General features: G+C 38.9%; 1 protein-coding gene across 1 annotated transcript in view; it reads right to left on the bottom strand.

Moving 5' to 3' along the window:
• Nucleotides 1–13,291, bottom strand: part of Myh15 (myosin heavy chain 15) — a 161,136-nt gene extending 147,845 nt beyond the window's left edge. Inside the window, 1 exon segment of the mRNA XM_058585464.1 lies at nucleotides 13,216–13,291. Coding sequence (XP_058441447.1) covers nucleotides 13,216–13,291 — 76 coding nt within the window.
• Nucleotides 13,292–13,523: the final 232 nt, after the last annotated feature.

Raw genomic sequence — 13,523 nt, 5'->3', positions numbered from 1 at the left:
CAATAGGTTACTGAATGATCAATGGGTTATAGAAGACATCAAGGAGGAAATTAAAAAATTCTTAGAGATTAATGAAAACACAGACACAACATATCGGAATCTATGGGACACATTGAAAGCAGTTCTAAGAGGAAAATTCATTGCTTGGAGTTCATTCCTTAAAAAAAGAAAAAACCAACAAATAAATGATCTCATACTTCATCTCAAAATCCTAGAAAAAGAAGAGCAAAACAACAGCAAAAGAAGTAGAAGGCAAGAAATAATTAAAATCAGAGCTGAAATTAATGAAATCGAAACAAAAGAAACAATTGAAAAAAGTGACAAAACTAAAAGTTGGTTCTTTGAAAAAATAAACAAAATCGACAGACCCTTAGCCATGCTAGCGAAGAGAAGAAGAGAGAGAACTCAAATTACTAGCATACGGGATGAAAAAGGCAATATCACAACAGACACTTCAGAAATACAGAAGATAATCAAAAATTATTTTGAATCCTTATACTCCAATAAATTAGAAGATAGTGAAGGCATAGATAAATTTCTTAAGTCATATGATCTGCCCAGATTGAGTCAGGAGGATATAGACAACCTAAACAGACCAATATCAATTGAGGAAATAGAAGAAACCATCAAAAGACTACCAACTAAGAAAAGCCCAGGACCGGATGGGTATACAGCAGAGTTTTACAAAACCTTTAAAGAGGAACTAATACCAATACTTTTCAAGCTACTTCAGGAAATAGAAAAAGAGGGAGAACTTCCAAATTCATTCTATGAGGCCAACATCACCCTGATACCTAAACCAGACAAAGACACTTCAAAGAAAGAAAACTACAGACCAATATCTCTAATGAACCTAGATGCAAAAATCCTCAATAAAATTCTGGCGAATCGGATACAAAAACATATCAAAAAAATTGTGCACCATGATCAAGTAGGATTCATCCCTGGGATGCAAGGCTGGTTCAATATACGGAAATCAATAAATGTTATTCACCACATCAATAGACTTAAAAATAAGAACCATATGATCATCTCGATAGATGCGGAAAAAGCATTCGACAAAGTACAGCATCCCTTTATGTTCAAAACTCTAGAAAAACTAGGGATAACAGGAACATACCTCAATATTGTAAAAGCAATCTATGCTAAGCCTCAGGCTAGCATCATTCTGAATGGAGAAAAACTGAAGGCATTCCCTCTAAAATCTGGAACAAGACAGGGATGCCCTCTTTCACCACTTCTGTTCAACATAGTTCTCGAAACGCTGGCCAGAGCAATTAGACAGACGAAAGAAATTAAAGGCATCAAAATAGGAAAAGAAGAACTTAAATTATCACTATTTTCAGATGATATGATTCTATACCTAGCAGACCCAAAAGGCTCTACAAAGAAACTATTAGAGCTAATAAATGAATTCAGCAAAGTGGCAGGATATAAAATCAACACGCATAAATCAAAGGCATTCCTGTATATCAGCGACAAATCCTCTGAAATGGAAATGAGGACAACCACTCCATTCACAATATCTTCAAAAAAAATAAAATACTTGGGAATCAACCTAACAAAAGAGGTGAAAGACTTATACAATGAAAACTACAGAACCCTAAAGAGAGAAATAGAAGAAGATCTTAGAAGATGGAAAAATATACCCTGTTCTTGGATAGGCAGAACTAACATCATCAAAATGGCGATATTACCAAAAGTTCTCTATAGGTTTAATGCAATGCCAATCAAAATCCCAACGGCATTTCTTGTAGAAATAGAGAAAGCAATCATGAAATTCATATGGAAAAATAAAAGACCCAGAATAGCAAAAACTAGGCTAAGCAGGAAGTGTGAATCAGGCGGTATAGCGATACCAGACTTCAAACTATACTACAGAGCAATAGTAACAAAAACAGCATGGTACTGGTACCAAAACAGGCGGGTGGACCAATGGTACAGAATAGAGGACACAGAAACCAATCCACAAAACTACAACTATCTTATATTTGATAAAGGGGCTAAAAGCATGCAATGGAGGAAGGATAGCATCTTCAACAAATGGTGCTGGGAAAACTGGAAATCCATATGCAACAAAATGAAACTGAATCCCTTTCTCTCGCCATGCACAAAAGTTAATTCAAAATGGATCAAGGAGCTTGATATCAAATCAGAGACACGCCGTCTGATAGAAGAAAAAGTTGGCTACGATCTACATACGGTGGGGTCGGGCTCCAAATTCCTCAATAGGACACCCATAGCACAAAAGTTAATAACTAGAATCAACAAATGGGACTTACTCAAACTAAAAAGTTTTTTCTCAGCTAAAGAAACAATAAGAGAGGTAAATAGAGAGCCTACATCCTGGGAACAAATCTTTACTCCTCACACTTCAGATAGAGCCCTAATATCCAGAGTATACAAAGAACTCAAAAAATTAGACAATAAGAGAACAAACAACCCAATCAACAAATGGGCCAAGGACCTGAACAGACACTTCTCAGAGGAGGACATACAATCAATCAACAAGTACATGAAAAAATGCTCACCATCTCTAGCAGTCAGAGAAATGCAAATCAAAACCACCCTAAGATACCATCTCACTCCAGTAAGATTGGCAGCCATTATGAAGTCAAACAACAACAAGTGCTGGCGAGGATGTGGGGAAAAGGGTACACTTGTACATTGCTGGTGGGACTGCAGATTGGTGCAGCCAATTTGGAAAGCAGTATGGAGATTTCTTGGAAAGCTGGGAATGGAGCCACCATTTGACCCAGCTATTCCCCTTCTTGGTCTATTCCCTAAAGACCTAAAAAGAGCATGCTACAGGGACACTGCTACATCGATGTTCATAGCAGCTCAATTCACAATAGCAAGACTGTGGAACCAACCCAGATGCCCTTCAATAGACGAATGGATTAAAAAAAATGTGGCATTTATACATAATGGAGTATTACTCTGCATTAAAAAATGACAAAATCATAGAATTTGCAGGGAAATGGATGGCACTAGAGCAGATTATGCTAAGTGAAGCTAGCCAATCCCTAAAAAACAAATGCCAAATGTCTTCTTTGATATAAGGAGAGTAACTAAGAACAGAGTAGGGACGAAGAGCATGAGAAGAAGATTAACATTAAACAGGGATGAGAGGTGGGAGGGAAAGGGAGAGAAAAGGGAAATTGCATGGAAATGGAAGGAGACCCTCAGGGTTATACAAAAGAACATACAAGAGGAAATGAGGGGAAAGGGAAAAATAATACAAGGGGGAGAAATGAAGGACAGTAGAGGGGGTAGAGAGAGAAGAGGGGTGGGGAGGGGAGGGGAGGGGGGATAGTAGAGGATAGGAAAGGCAGCAGAACATGACAGTCACTAGTATGGCAATATGTAAATCAATGGATGTGTAATTGATGTGATTCTGCAATCTGTATATGGGCTAAAAATGGGAGTTCATAACCCACTTGAAGCAAAGTGTGAAATATGATATGTCAAGAACTATGTAATGTTTTGAACAACCAACAATAAAAAAAAAAAAGAAAAAAAAAAAAAAAGAAAACTGTAGGAGGTGGGGCCTGGTTGGAGGAAGTGGGTCATTGGGGACATGCCCTGGAAGGGTTTATCTTGTCTTGAGTCTCTTCCTTTCTCTTTGTTTCCTTCATGGCTGCCATGAGCTGAGCAGCTTTCCTCTGCCATGATCTTCCACTATGATGTTCTGCTATATTATAACCCCAAAGCAATTGAGCCAGCTGACCATAGACTGAAACCTCTGAAACCAAGAGCCTTTTTGTCACAGTGCAAAAAGCCACCACCAGCTAATTTTGTAATGTGGAAAGAACACAGTAGTGAATTTACAGCTTTATCACCCAAAGCATTAAAATAATCAAGGCCTGAGTTTATCTATATATCTTGGGATAGAAAACCTAACGCACAGAGTGACACCAATATTGCATAGGAAGGCCCAAGGACTTCAGCACTTCACAGCCGCATGGGTCTCAGGCACATGGTGACATTCACCTGCCCTGTTAGTGTTATTTCCATCAAAATTAACACAAAAAAAAATGGTTTCACTGAAACTCTATCCTTCCTTTCTCTTGACTTCTTATTCTGCAAAACCATACCATCTTTTAGTTCCCACTACTTATTGTACTTTGCCCTGCCCCAATCTGGTCGCTCACAATAGCATGTTATCTGCTCCATGCTCATACCTACTAACTTTCAGTTCTTCTTCTTAGTCCAGGGACCTTTGAACATGATCACTTGGAAAAAGGGAGCCCTCTCCAACAAGAGGCCGCTTCAGCCCAGCTTGTGCACTGTGGCCTCTAAAGGGTTTCTTTAAAGGAGGGAGCCAGACTATCCCTCACCATATGTGGAGTAGTCACTGACTAATGCATTATGACAATTTGCTGAGTATCTTATTCTTGCCAGGAATTTATTCTACATCTGAAAAGCAAACGATTCAAAAGCATCAAATGTAGGCTTTAGTCTCAGTGAAATGTAGGCGTCTGTTTCCATTGAAACTTCATGCAGGCCTTAAGGGGGAAAAAATAAAGCACAGCAAACACAAAGAGCATTGACTTGTTCTATATCTATACAGCTTCACTTTCAGCTAGAAAAAATAATGCCACTTAAAAGTTGCAGAATAAAATGGATTTTCTCTTGTCTCAATCACAACAGTCCTATGAACATATAAATTCTAGGCTTATTTCTTTCCTCTAAATACAAATGATCACCAACAAACGGGTGATATGTCTGCCACCTTAAGCTTTTTAGGAATCATTGTATTATAATAGCTATAGAACAACTTCTTTGTGACAGACAGTATGAGAAAAACTTTATGTAATAAAAGCTGACATCTAAAGGGGGCTTATTCTGGGTCAGCTACCAACCCAGGCACTTTAAAATATCTCACTTTGACATGTAAGATAATCATCCCAGTAACCATAGGAGGTAAGCACTATTTTGCCCACACATTATCCAGAAGAGGGGCTTCACTGTGTTAAATCCCTGTAAAGGCCATGCTCTTCTCACAATGTTTAAGTGCCACGTGGTGACACTTAAGAGAAATAGCAGATCAGATGGTTTTACTTTTCATTTTCTAGAGCAGCTACTAACTGTGAAGCATATCCTGAAAGGCATTATTAGCAACAGCAAAGATGTGAGGGGGAGCCTCCAAGCGTTTCTTCCCTTTGTGGGCAGCCAGGACTTCTGACACATGGAAAGCCAATTGTAAGGGTTTATGGCCACATAGAAGAGACTTAAATATGTCTGAGGGATGATCAGAACAGATTTCAGAAAATAGATAAGAAATTCTTTCAGGCTTGTCAGTTCTTCCCCTGTCAGGTAACATTTGCTCAAATATTTACTTATAAAGGAAAACAAAAGAAGAGAACTTTCAGATTCTTATAAAGAAAGGACATCTAATAGGAAGAGGCAGAAGCAGGTTAGACTAACATAAGGACCTGGGATTACCTCTCCCCTGGGAAATCTTCTAACTACTAACATGTCTGCCTCATAGAGATTTGGAAAATAGAGAAAAATATCAACATGCTGAGGGGTTTTGATAACCAGTCGTCAGGCATTTGAGGCCATAGGGAATCTATGCCTCAACCAAGATCAAGGATGTGACTTTCAGGACACTGAGTGGTTCACCAAGTCACTGAAGTGGTTGAATTGTGGCTCCAAAAACTACATGGGACTTGGAGCTACTCAGAAAATATGAATATCTTGATTAGTGTGGGTAAGCTGCTACTATCAGGGAGTTGCTTGGCATTCTTATCAAAGGCGTCCTAATCTCTTTTTATAACTCTCACTTGATTAGAAAGTACTGGTGTCAAGTGACTGCCCATTTCACCCCGGCTGATGATGCCTTCTTCTTTGCAAGACTCTCACACTCTTCATGGTCTCCGTCTCATCCCCATCCATCAGACACTCTGACAGGACTCCAGCAGTGAGTGATCCTTCTCCTCTGGAGTCCTGTGGAGAGCTGGCTGTGCCCTTCCTGGAGTTATTCATGTCATATAGAACAGCAGTGTCCTAGTTACTCAATTTTATAAAGTAGTTTGCCATAAGTAACTAACTAATAACTTTTGAGTACAAGGTAGAACGACTCTATACCTTGTTTATACATGTACACAACCACCACCTGCATAGTATAATCATGAGGCCCAAACTAATAAATTAATTATGTTAGTGAAAAAGGATCACTTGTGAACTTACTGCATTCCATTAGAAGCACCTGGATGCATGAGTGTCTCAAACCTCTATCAGAGAAACCAGGCCTGTGAGCTTATCAGTCTCACCAGCTGTAACTCCTCACCTGAAAGACAAAGGAGAGGCACCTAAGATGATGTCTGTCCATCTGTAGATGGATCACTGCTGGGTAAAGAGAGAAGAGCAGTGACTGCTAAAAAATGCAGGTTTCTTTTATGGGATGTAGAAAATGGTCTAATATCAGACACGATATGGTGATGCTTCCACAATTCTTTAAATGTCTTAAAACCATTGAAATAAGCACTTTCACTTAAAGAGGTGAGCTATCAGATATAAAATTTGCATATCAATAAACTTGATTTTTAAAACTTTTGCCATGAACAATGGAAGAGACACAAGACACATTCAAATCCCCCTTTTTAAATAAAAAATTGTCTCAAAGCTAAATAGCCCTCTGAACTTGCCCTTGCCAGCTATTCATCTTCTTATTGAAAGGAACAGGTTCCTTCCATAATCCCATGGATCACAAAAATCTACCCAGTTAGGTGGTTATTGTTTGTTTTATTTTGTTCGTTTTGTTAACATACAGACATTGGCTATTGGAAAGGCATATTGAAGCACCACAAGTGGTATTTATGAGTGGCCTCCAGAACTCTACAAATCAAATGGCACTGCTTTAGATCATATTGTCCACATAGAAAGACAGCATGGAAAAGGTGAATTTTCTTGATAATGACTATTTATTATAGAGTTGAGAAAGGGCAGAATTGGAAAGAGTTTTGAGAAGAGAATTATCTGAAAAATCTCACAATATGGTGATAACACCAGGTCAGGGATAAAGGTGAAGAAGGTTCTGAGAGTGAGCAGTCTTCTCAATACTGTGCTGCTGCTTTGAATGCCCCAACAAAAGGCAGAGAGATGTGGGGCTGTCATGGCTTCACCTCACATTCCCACATAAATCTTGTAGTCTTATGGAACAAGCACTTGACCTAATCTTCTCTTTTAGAGGTCGTAGGTGACCTCCTAATTCTCAAATCCAAGGCTTTCTCCAAGTCCCTTAGGTCTTTCTTTAGCATTTGATGTAAATGGCCAACCCCCCATCTTTGGCTACTCTTACACTACATTGTTATTCAAATTATACATCTCTTTCTTGATCCAATAACCACAGCTTGTTTCATAAGTCTACAGGTCATTATTCACTCCACAGGGCACCTTAAAAAATACTTGAACCATTGATGAAAGAAGTGGAAATGGTTGTGAAGTCTAGAGCCAGTAATGTTAGCCACAGGAATCATGAATCATTTTACTATGATTTATTCCATGTTCATTCTTATTAAAGACCAGATCTTTAATAATAAAAATATTAGAGAAAGGAGATGTTTCATGATTCTATTAAAAAGAGAACATAGGTATTTCCAAGATGAAATAAACATTCTTTTACCTTTCTGTCTCTAGTCAATTATTTTTCCATCTTCATTTCTTTCAAATTTGGCCTCGGTGTATCCATTCTTCCCATCATAATCCCAGCATTCTCCTTCCCTGTAAAGGAAATATAGATTATAACTATTATAATTGTGCAAATATAAACTAGGTTCTTTCATACTGATGGATACGATCTTTCTGTTAAATTTTCTTGTTGATTTAAAATCATCAACATGGGAATTTTGTAAATTATATAAATTTTATAAAAATTTACATAAAGTTTTATAATAAAAATTGCTTTATGTAAAAAACTTACCTAAAGTTACATGAAATCATGAATGCAGTCACGAGCAATGGTGCATGCCTATAATTCCAGGGTCTTGAGAGGCTGAAACAGTAGGAGCACAAGTTCAAACCCAGCTGGGTCACACAGCAAGTCTCAAAATAAAGACTTGGAGCTGAGCATGGTAGTGCACTCCTGCAACCCCAGTGGCTCAAGAGGCTGAGGCAGGAGGATTGCCAGTTCAAAGTCAGCCTCAGCTAAATTGAGGTGCTAAGCAAATAAGTGAGACTCTGTCTCTAAATAAAATACAAAATAGTGCTGGAGATGTGGCTCAATGGTTGAGTGCCTCTGAGTCCAAGCCCCCCCCCACCCCAAGCAAAAAAAAAAAAAAAGAACTTGGGAGGTGTAGCTGAGTGGTAGAGAACCTCTAGATTCAATCCCCAGTACCACCAAAATCTTTTTTCTTATTTAAAAAAATAATCATGATTTCTTACTGTTTTTTGTTGCCCTGACCAAAAGACCTGATAATACCAATTTGTGAGGAGAAAAGTATACTTGGTACTCAATAGTTTCAGAAGTCTCAGTTTATAGGCAAGAGACTCCACTGCTTTGGCCTAGAGGTAAAGCAGAACATCATCTCAGAAGTGGGTAGAGGAAGAAAGCTGCGCAGGACACGGTCACTAGGAAGTAGAAAAAGGGTGTCCCTCGCCACAGACAAAATATATACCCCACAGCCACGCCCCTCAATGATTCACCTCCTCTAGCCACACCCTATCTGCCGACAGTTACCACCCAGTTAATCCCTATCAGTGGATTAATGCACTGATTAAGTTAAGATTTTCAAACCCAATCACTTCATCTCTAAATTTTCTTGCATATTCTCACACATGAATTTCTGGAAAGCATCTCATCTAAAACAGAATACTTACCCTGAAGATACTCCTACACAATGACTCTATGGGAATGAGAAACATCTCAGTAAGCTGATATTTGGCAGCACCACAGATCATTTTAATAAAAGAACATTACCTATCAACACCTGTTTAAAGTTTACCCACCCCAATCCCACCAATTATACCATTCATAACCCTGTGCCCTTGGGTTTTGCCTTGGTTCTCATATTCTCTTCCAAATCCCTTCCAAAATCTTCACTCAGAAAGATCTGGAACTAAGTAAAAACTTAGGTCAGTGGTCTTGTTCTTCAGGGTTTCTTTAGATGATAATTTTAATCTTTGAATGAAAGTCTGCGAAGAAAATGGTGTGCTAGAATCGCAGGGGCGACTAAGGAGAGAGAATACAGTTTATTTCTGTTATACAGTAAAACTAACTCATATTTTCTCCCATATATTATTTTTCTCTCTTCAGCCTCCTCATGCCCATGCTTCATCCTTAAACAAAGAAACCTCTTCACAAAGTGACTAACCAGAAAAGATTTTAGGTGAAATGAGGCAGAACTCTTGTGAACACCTGAGGCAGATTCTCTAGGCTCACTTCCATACGTCCCAAGTTCTCTCCACCTGAGGCAGGTAGCCAGTGAAGATGAGTAAGAATTTCACTTTCAAAGGAAAGGGAGTTTTAGCAGAAAATCCCAGGAGTCCTCAGATCACAATTCCTCATATAGATAAGAGGAAGGCTGAGGGGAGAACATTGGCTGGAACGAGGAAAATCCTAGCCCAGGGCCAAGGAAGACATAGTGAAAACCCCACTGTCACCGTGGCACTAATGTGTAATGCCAGCTCAGCCACCACCACCACCTCTAATATAGGAGTCACAAAATCTAGAGAGCCCTCACAGCTAGAGGCCATATGTTTTCCCCAGTGTCCTACTCGACAAGGAAAGGAGCATGCAAGAAGTAGGGGAAGTTGGGAAATTTTACCACCTTCTTCCAACAAGCTTGTCTCTGCAGTGAATTTTTTTGCTCACTACATATATTTTTTTTCCCCCTTGGTTCTGGCAATTGAACCCAGGTGTCACACGTACTAAGTCTGCATTCTGCCACTGAGCTGCACTTCCAGCTCACTCACTATTTACTTGCTATCACAATCTACAATTTGCTGACTTCTCTGTTTTCATGATTACAAACAATCCACTGCTCAAACTGCTTGGTGAGAGGATTTTATACTCCCATCTAGCACACCAGGCATTTGCTTTCTGCTTGGCATCTGTGTTTTTAAATACTGGTTTGTCATTGTATGCGTTATTTTTGTCTCTTAACAAAAAGTGAAATTTCTTTGTGATATGTCTATGAAACTGTGCTTGTTTTTGAAAGTGTAATTTCATGTGTGTGTTTAAGGTTAATGTTCTGCATTTTAAACCAAATGTTACTGCTCAAAAGAAAATTGAAGATCACCTGACAGTCTTTTCACTCTTTCTCTTTTAAGATCCTTGGAGGAGAGGTAAAGAGAGTTGGCCCTAGTCACACCACAATCACATAACTCATTGGTGGCAGTTAGAAAAATGACTCTATAGAAATTAGATTAGTCACCTCCTAACTAAGTATTGTCTCCATTGTAGCATGCTTCTTCTAACATGTGCTTAGAATTTCTTCCTCCAGTTTTTCTCTCAAGAAGCAGGTTCACCACCTGCCCAGTAATGATCATTGTTTCTTTACCGCCCCCTCCCGCCCCCCCCCCCGCAAAAATCTTGAAAACCCTTCCCTCTCTGAAGCAGAGGGTCTGAAAGGGATGTTTTAAAATATGAGGTAAATGAACTCCACCAAATTTTAGTTCCTTGTGTTCTTGAATCGTGCAGAACTGGAAATGTTGATAGCAATTCCTTTGTATCAGGCAATCTGGATTCTAGTACCAGCTTTGTTACTAATGAGATATAAAGCAATTGCCTCATTATTTTGGTCTTGAGTTTTTTCACCTGTATAATGAGGAGATTTTCGACTATACGTTTAACTATTTTTAGATAATTAAATATATCAATATATTAAGCATACTAATATATTGATATATTTAATATATTTTCCAATATGCAGATAATAGGTATTGGAGAAAACTCAAAGTAGAGAAAAAAATTGTCAATCATCTATAGTCAGTGTATTTATAACTACGACTATCTATATGAAGCATTTCTTGTGAACTCTTGTAGTAGAAATCAAAATTGGGGTTACATTTCTCTGGTTTGGATCTAGAGTATCCCCAAAGGCTCATGTTTTAGAGGCCGATTGCCTTCCTCTCTCTCTTTGTTTTTCCCCACCACCATGAGCCTCCTGAAGGGGCTCAGGTCCAGGAAACAGACTCAGGGTCCTGGCAGGTGGAAGAAGATGCAAGATACAGTTAAGATAGTAGGCAAGCTTTATTCAGAGGTGGTAATGGCCTCCAGCCTCCAGCTTTAGCTTCAGACTCCAGCCAGTTCCATTTTAGTCTTCATTTTGCCCCTTGTAGTCCTTGAGTCTTTTCCATAGCCACTTTTTATATTCAGGCCAAACAAAGAAGGCACACTGCCAACAGGTTACATAAGGGGGTGCATACTTACAAGTTAATGTTTATGACCTTGAGTACATATGCTGAATCAGAGTGTCTCTGGCCTTGATTAACCATGAGGTAGCCAACTCCCAGCCCTGGCTACACACTAAATTCATCACATAGCTGGAAGACTCGGGAGGGAGCCTAACTCCAGCCATTTGGGGCCTGCACCAACAATGAGGTGAACAGGCTTCCTCTGCCTCCTCTGCCATGTGCTCTCACTACAACCTACTGCACCATCACAGGCCCAAATAGGGCCCAGTGACCATGGACTGAAACCATGAACCAACATAAACCCTTGTTCTACTTAGGTTTGTCATCACAGGTATTTTGTTACAGTGAAAAAAAAGTGATTAATAAAATACTGTATTCAATTTTGGAGTAATTTTAAATATATAGCTTTTTTCATTTACATTTGGTTTGGAATGGTGTTTTGCTTTGAATCTCTAAAACCACTCAGGCTTCCTCTGTAACACTCCACAGTTTTAGTTTTATTTTCCTGTAATGCATCATATTTGTTTTTCATGTTTCTCATTGTAGTCCTCATATTCCTCAAATCAATGGAGATTGGTGGACATGCCAAGTATTATTATCCCCATTTGACAGGTCAGAAAACCGAGTCCCAATATAGTGAAGTAGTTTGTTCTAATTGTATGTCCAGATGGGATCAATAATAGTGAGAGTGAATCCAAGACTACTGAGCAAATACTTAGTAACATACTATTTCCATTTTACCTGAGTTCAAAACAGAAAGCTCCATTGTCTACTAACCTGAGGAAATGAAAACTTTTTATAACTTTCATCTCTTTGTTGCTAGTGCATTTCTATGAGGAAGGATTGTTTGGCTAAAAAACAAATTAATTAAAGATTATGTGGATTGCTATATTTTAAGTAATTGATTACTATGCTGATTCTACAAAATGAATCATGCATATATCTCTAATGATTTGGTCCAATTTTGATTTTCTCCCTGGCAGCACCATTGTCTTGTCCTTAGTGGTCTAACCACCTGTGCTAAAGACTGTGCATGACCACATCTGACCTCAGGGATGGTTCTGTTATTGTATTTGATTTGATAGACTATAATTAGGTACTTGGAAATCTAATCATAGTAATGAAATCCTATGACTGGAAACTGGGAACTAATCCAGGACTGCTTGGTTTTTGATGGAAGTATAATGTCCTACATAAATGACTTGAATTATAATTGATCATATTAAGTGTAACGCTGACTAAATCTGTGTACTAGAACAACATTCAGTTTTTATGGTGAACTGATGAATAATTTTGGAATTAAGGAACATCAGTGACTTGATTCTAGATCACACTATGAATCTGATTTCTAATCTTCAATTGGCTAAAATCCAGAGAACGGCTATGTAGCCCAGACATGTAAAGGAAGAAGAGGGTAAAAGGTAACCTACATTGAGAGAATTTTGTGTAGAACTTGGCCTTTGTCTAGAGGCTAACTTCTCATTAGCTTTTTTTCCTTGCCTAAAAGGATCAAGAAATTATGAGCAAGACTCCTAATTACCTTTTCTTTAGTGTTGGCCCAGAGACTCTGCTGACCTAGGAGACCCCCAGAGGGCCAAGTTACAACATTAAGAAATTCCAAAGAGGGTCAGAGGCAAATTCCAATTCTCCAGCTTTGCCAGAGTCTTTTCTTTTCTTTTTCCTCACAGTGTACAATCTCCACCTCTACTTAAGTCACTGTCTAGTCTCTCTCCCCTAAGGCATTTATTCACCTACTACTAAGGCTTCTAAAAAATGTCTTTTTCAGTGGTCCACTCCTGGGACATAAATGTTGTAACAGTGGCTTCTGAGAAAAACAACTGTCTGAGGACCAACTGAGTAGGGCCTGGGCCTGGGCCATCTCCCAGACATCTTCCTCCATTCCTGGTGTGGACGTTATGAGCTCCTCCATTGTTCGTCAAAGATACATAGAGGCTAATTGAATAAGTTTGGATTCAGAATTGATGGCGCCTCTCAATCAAATATCTTAGTTGCTACCTTGAAGTAATAACATGAGAAAAACCAGCAGCCACCACAGGTCTTACTATCAAAGGTCATAGTCTCCAGCAAAAGCAGGTCAGCCTCCCTTCTTCTGAGGAAGGTTGCAGTTTCCCCAAGCTCTGACAAATCCATGCTTCAAAGGA

Source organism: Marmota monax, unplaced genomic scaffold (genome assembly GCF_021218885.2).
Source record: "Marmota monax isolate L192 unplaced genomic scaffold, Marmota_monax_Labrador192_F-V1.1 WCK01_AAM20220418_F8-fsc00156, whole genome shotgun sequence".
Classification (NCBI taxonomy): domain Eukaryota; kingdom Metazoa; phylum Chordata; class Mammalia; order Rodentia; family Sciuridae; genus Marmota; species Marmota monax.
This window is presented reverse-complemented; position numbering and strand designations above follow the sequence as displayed.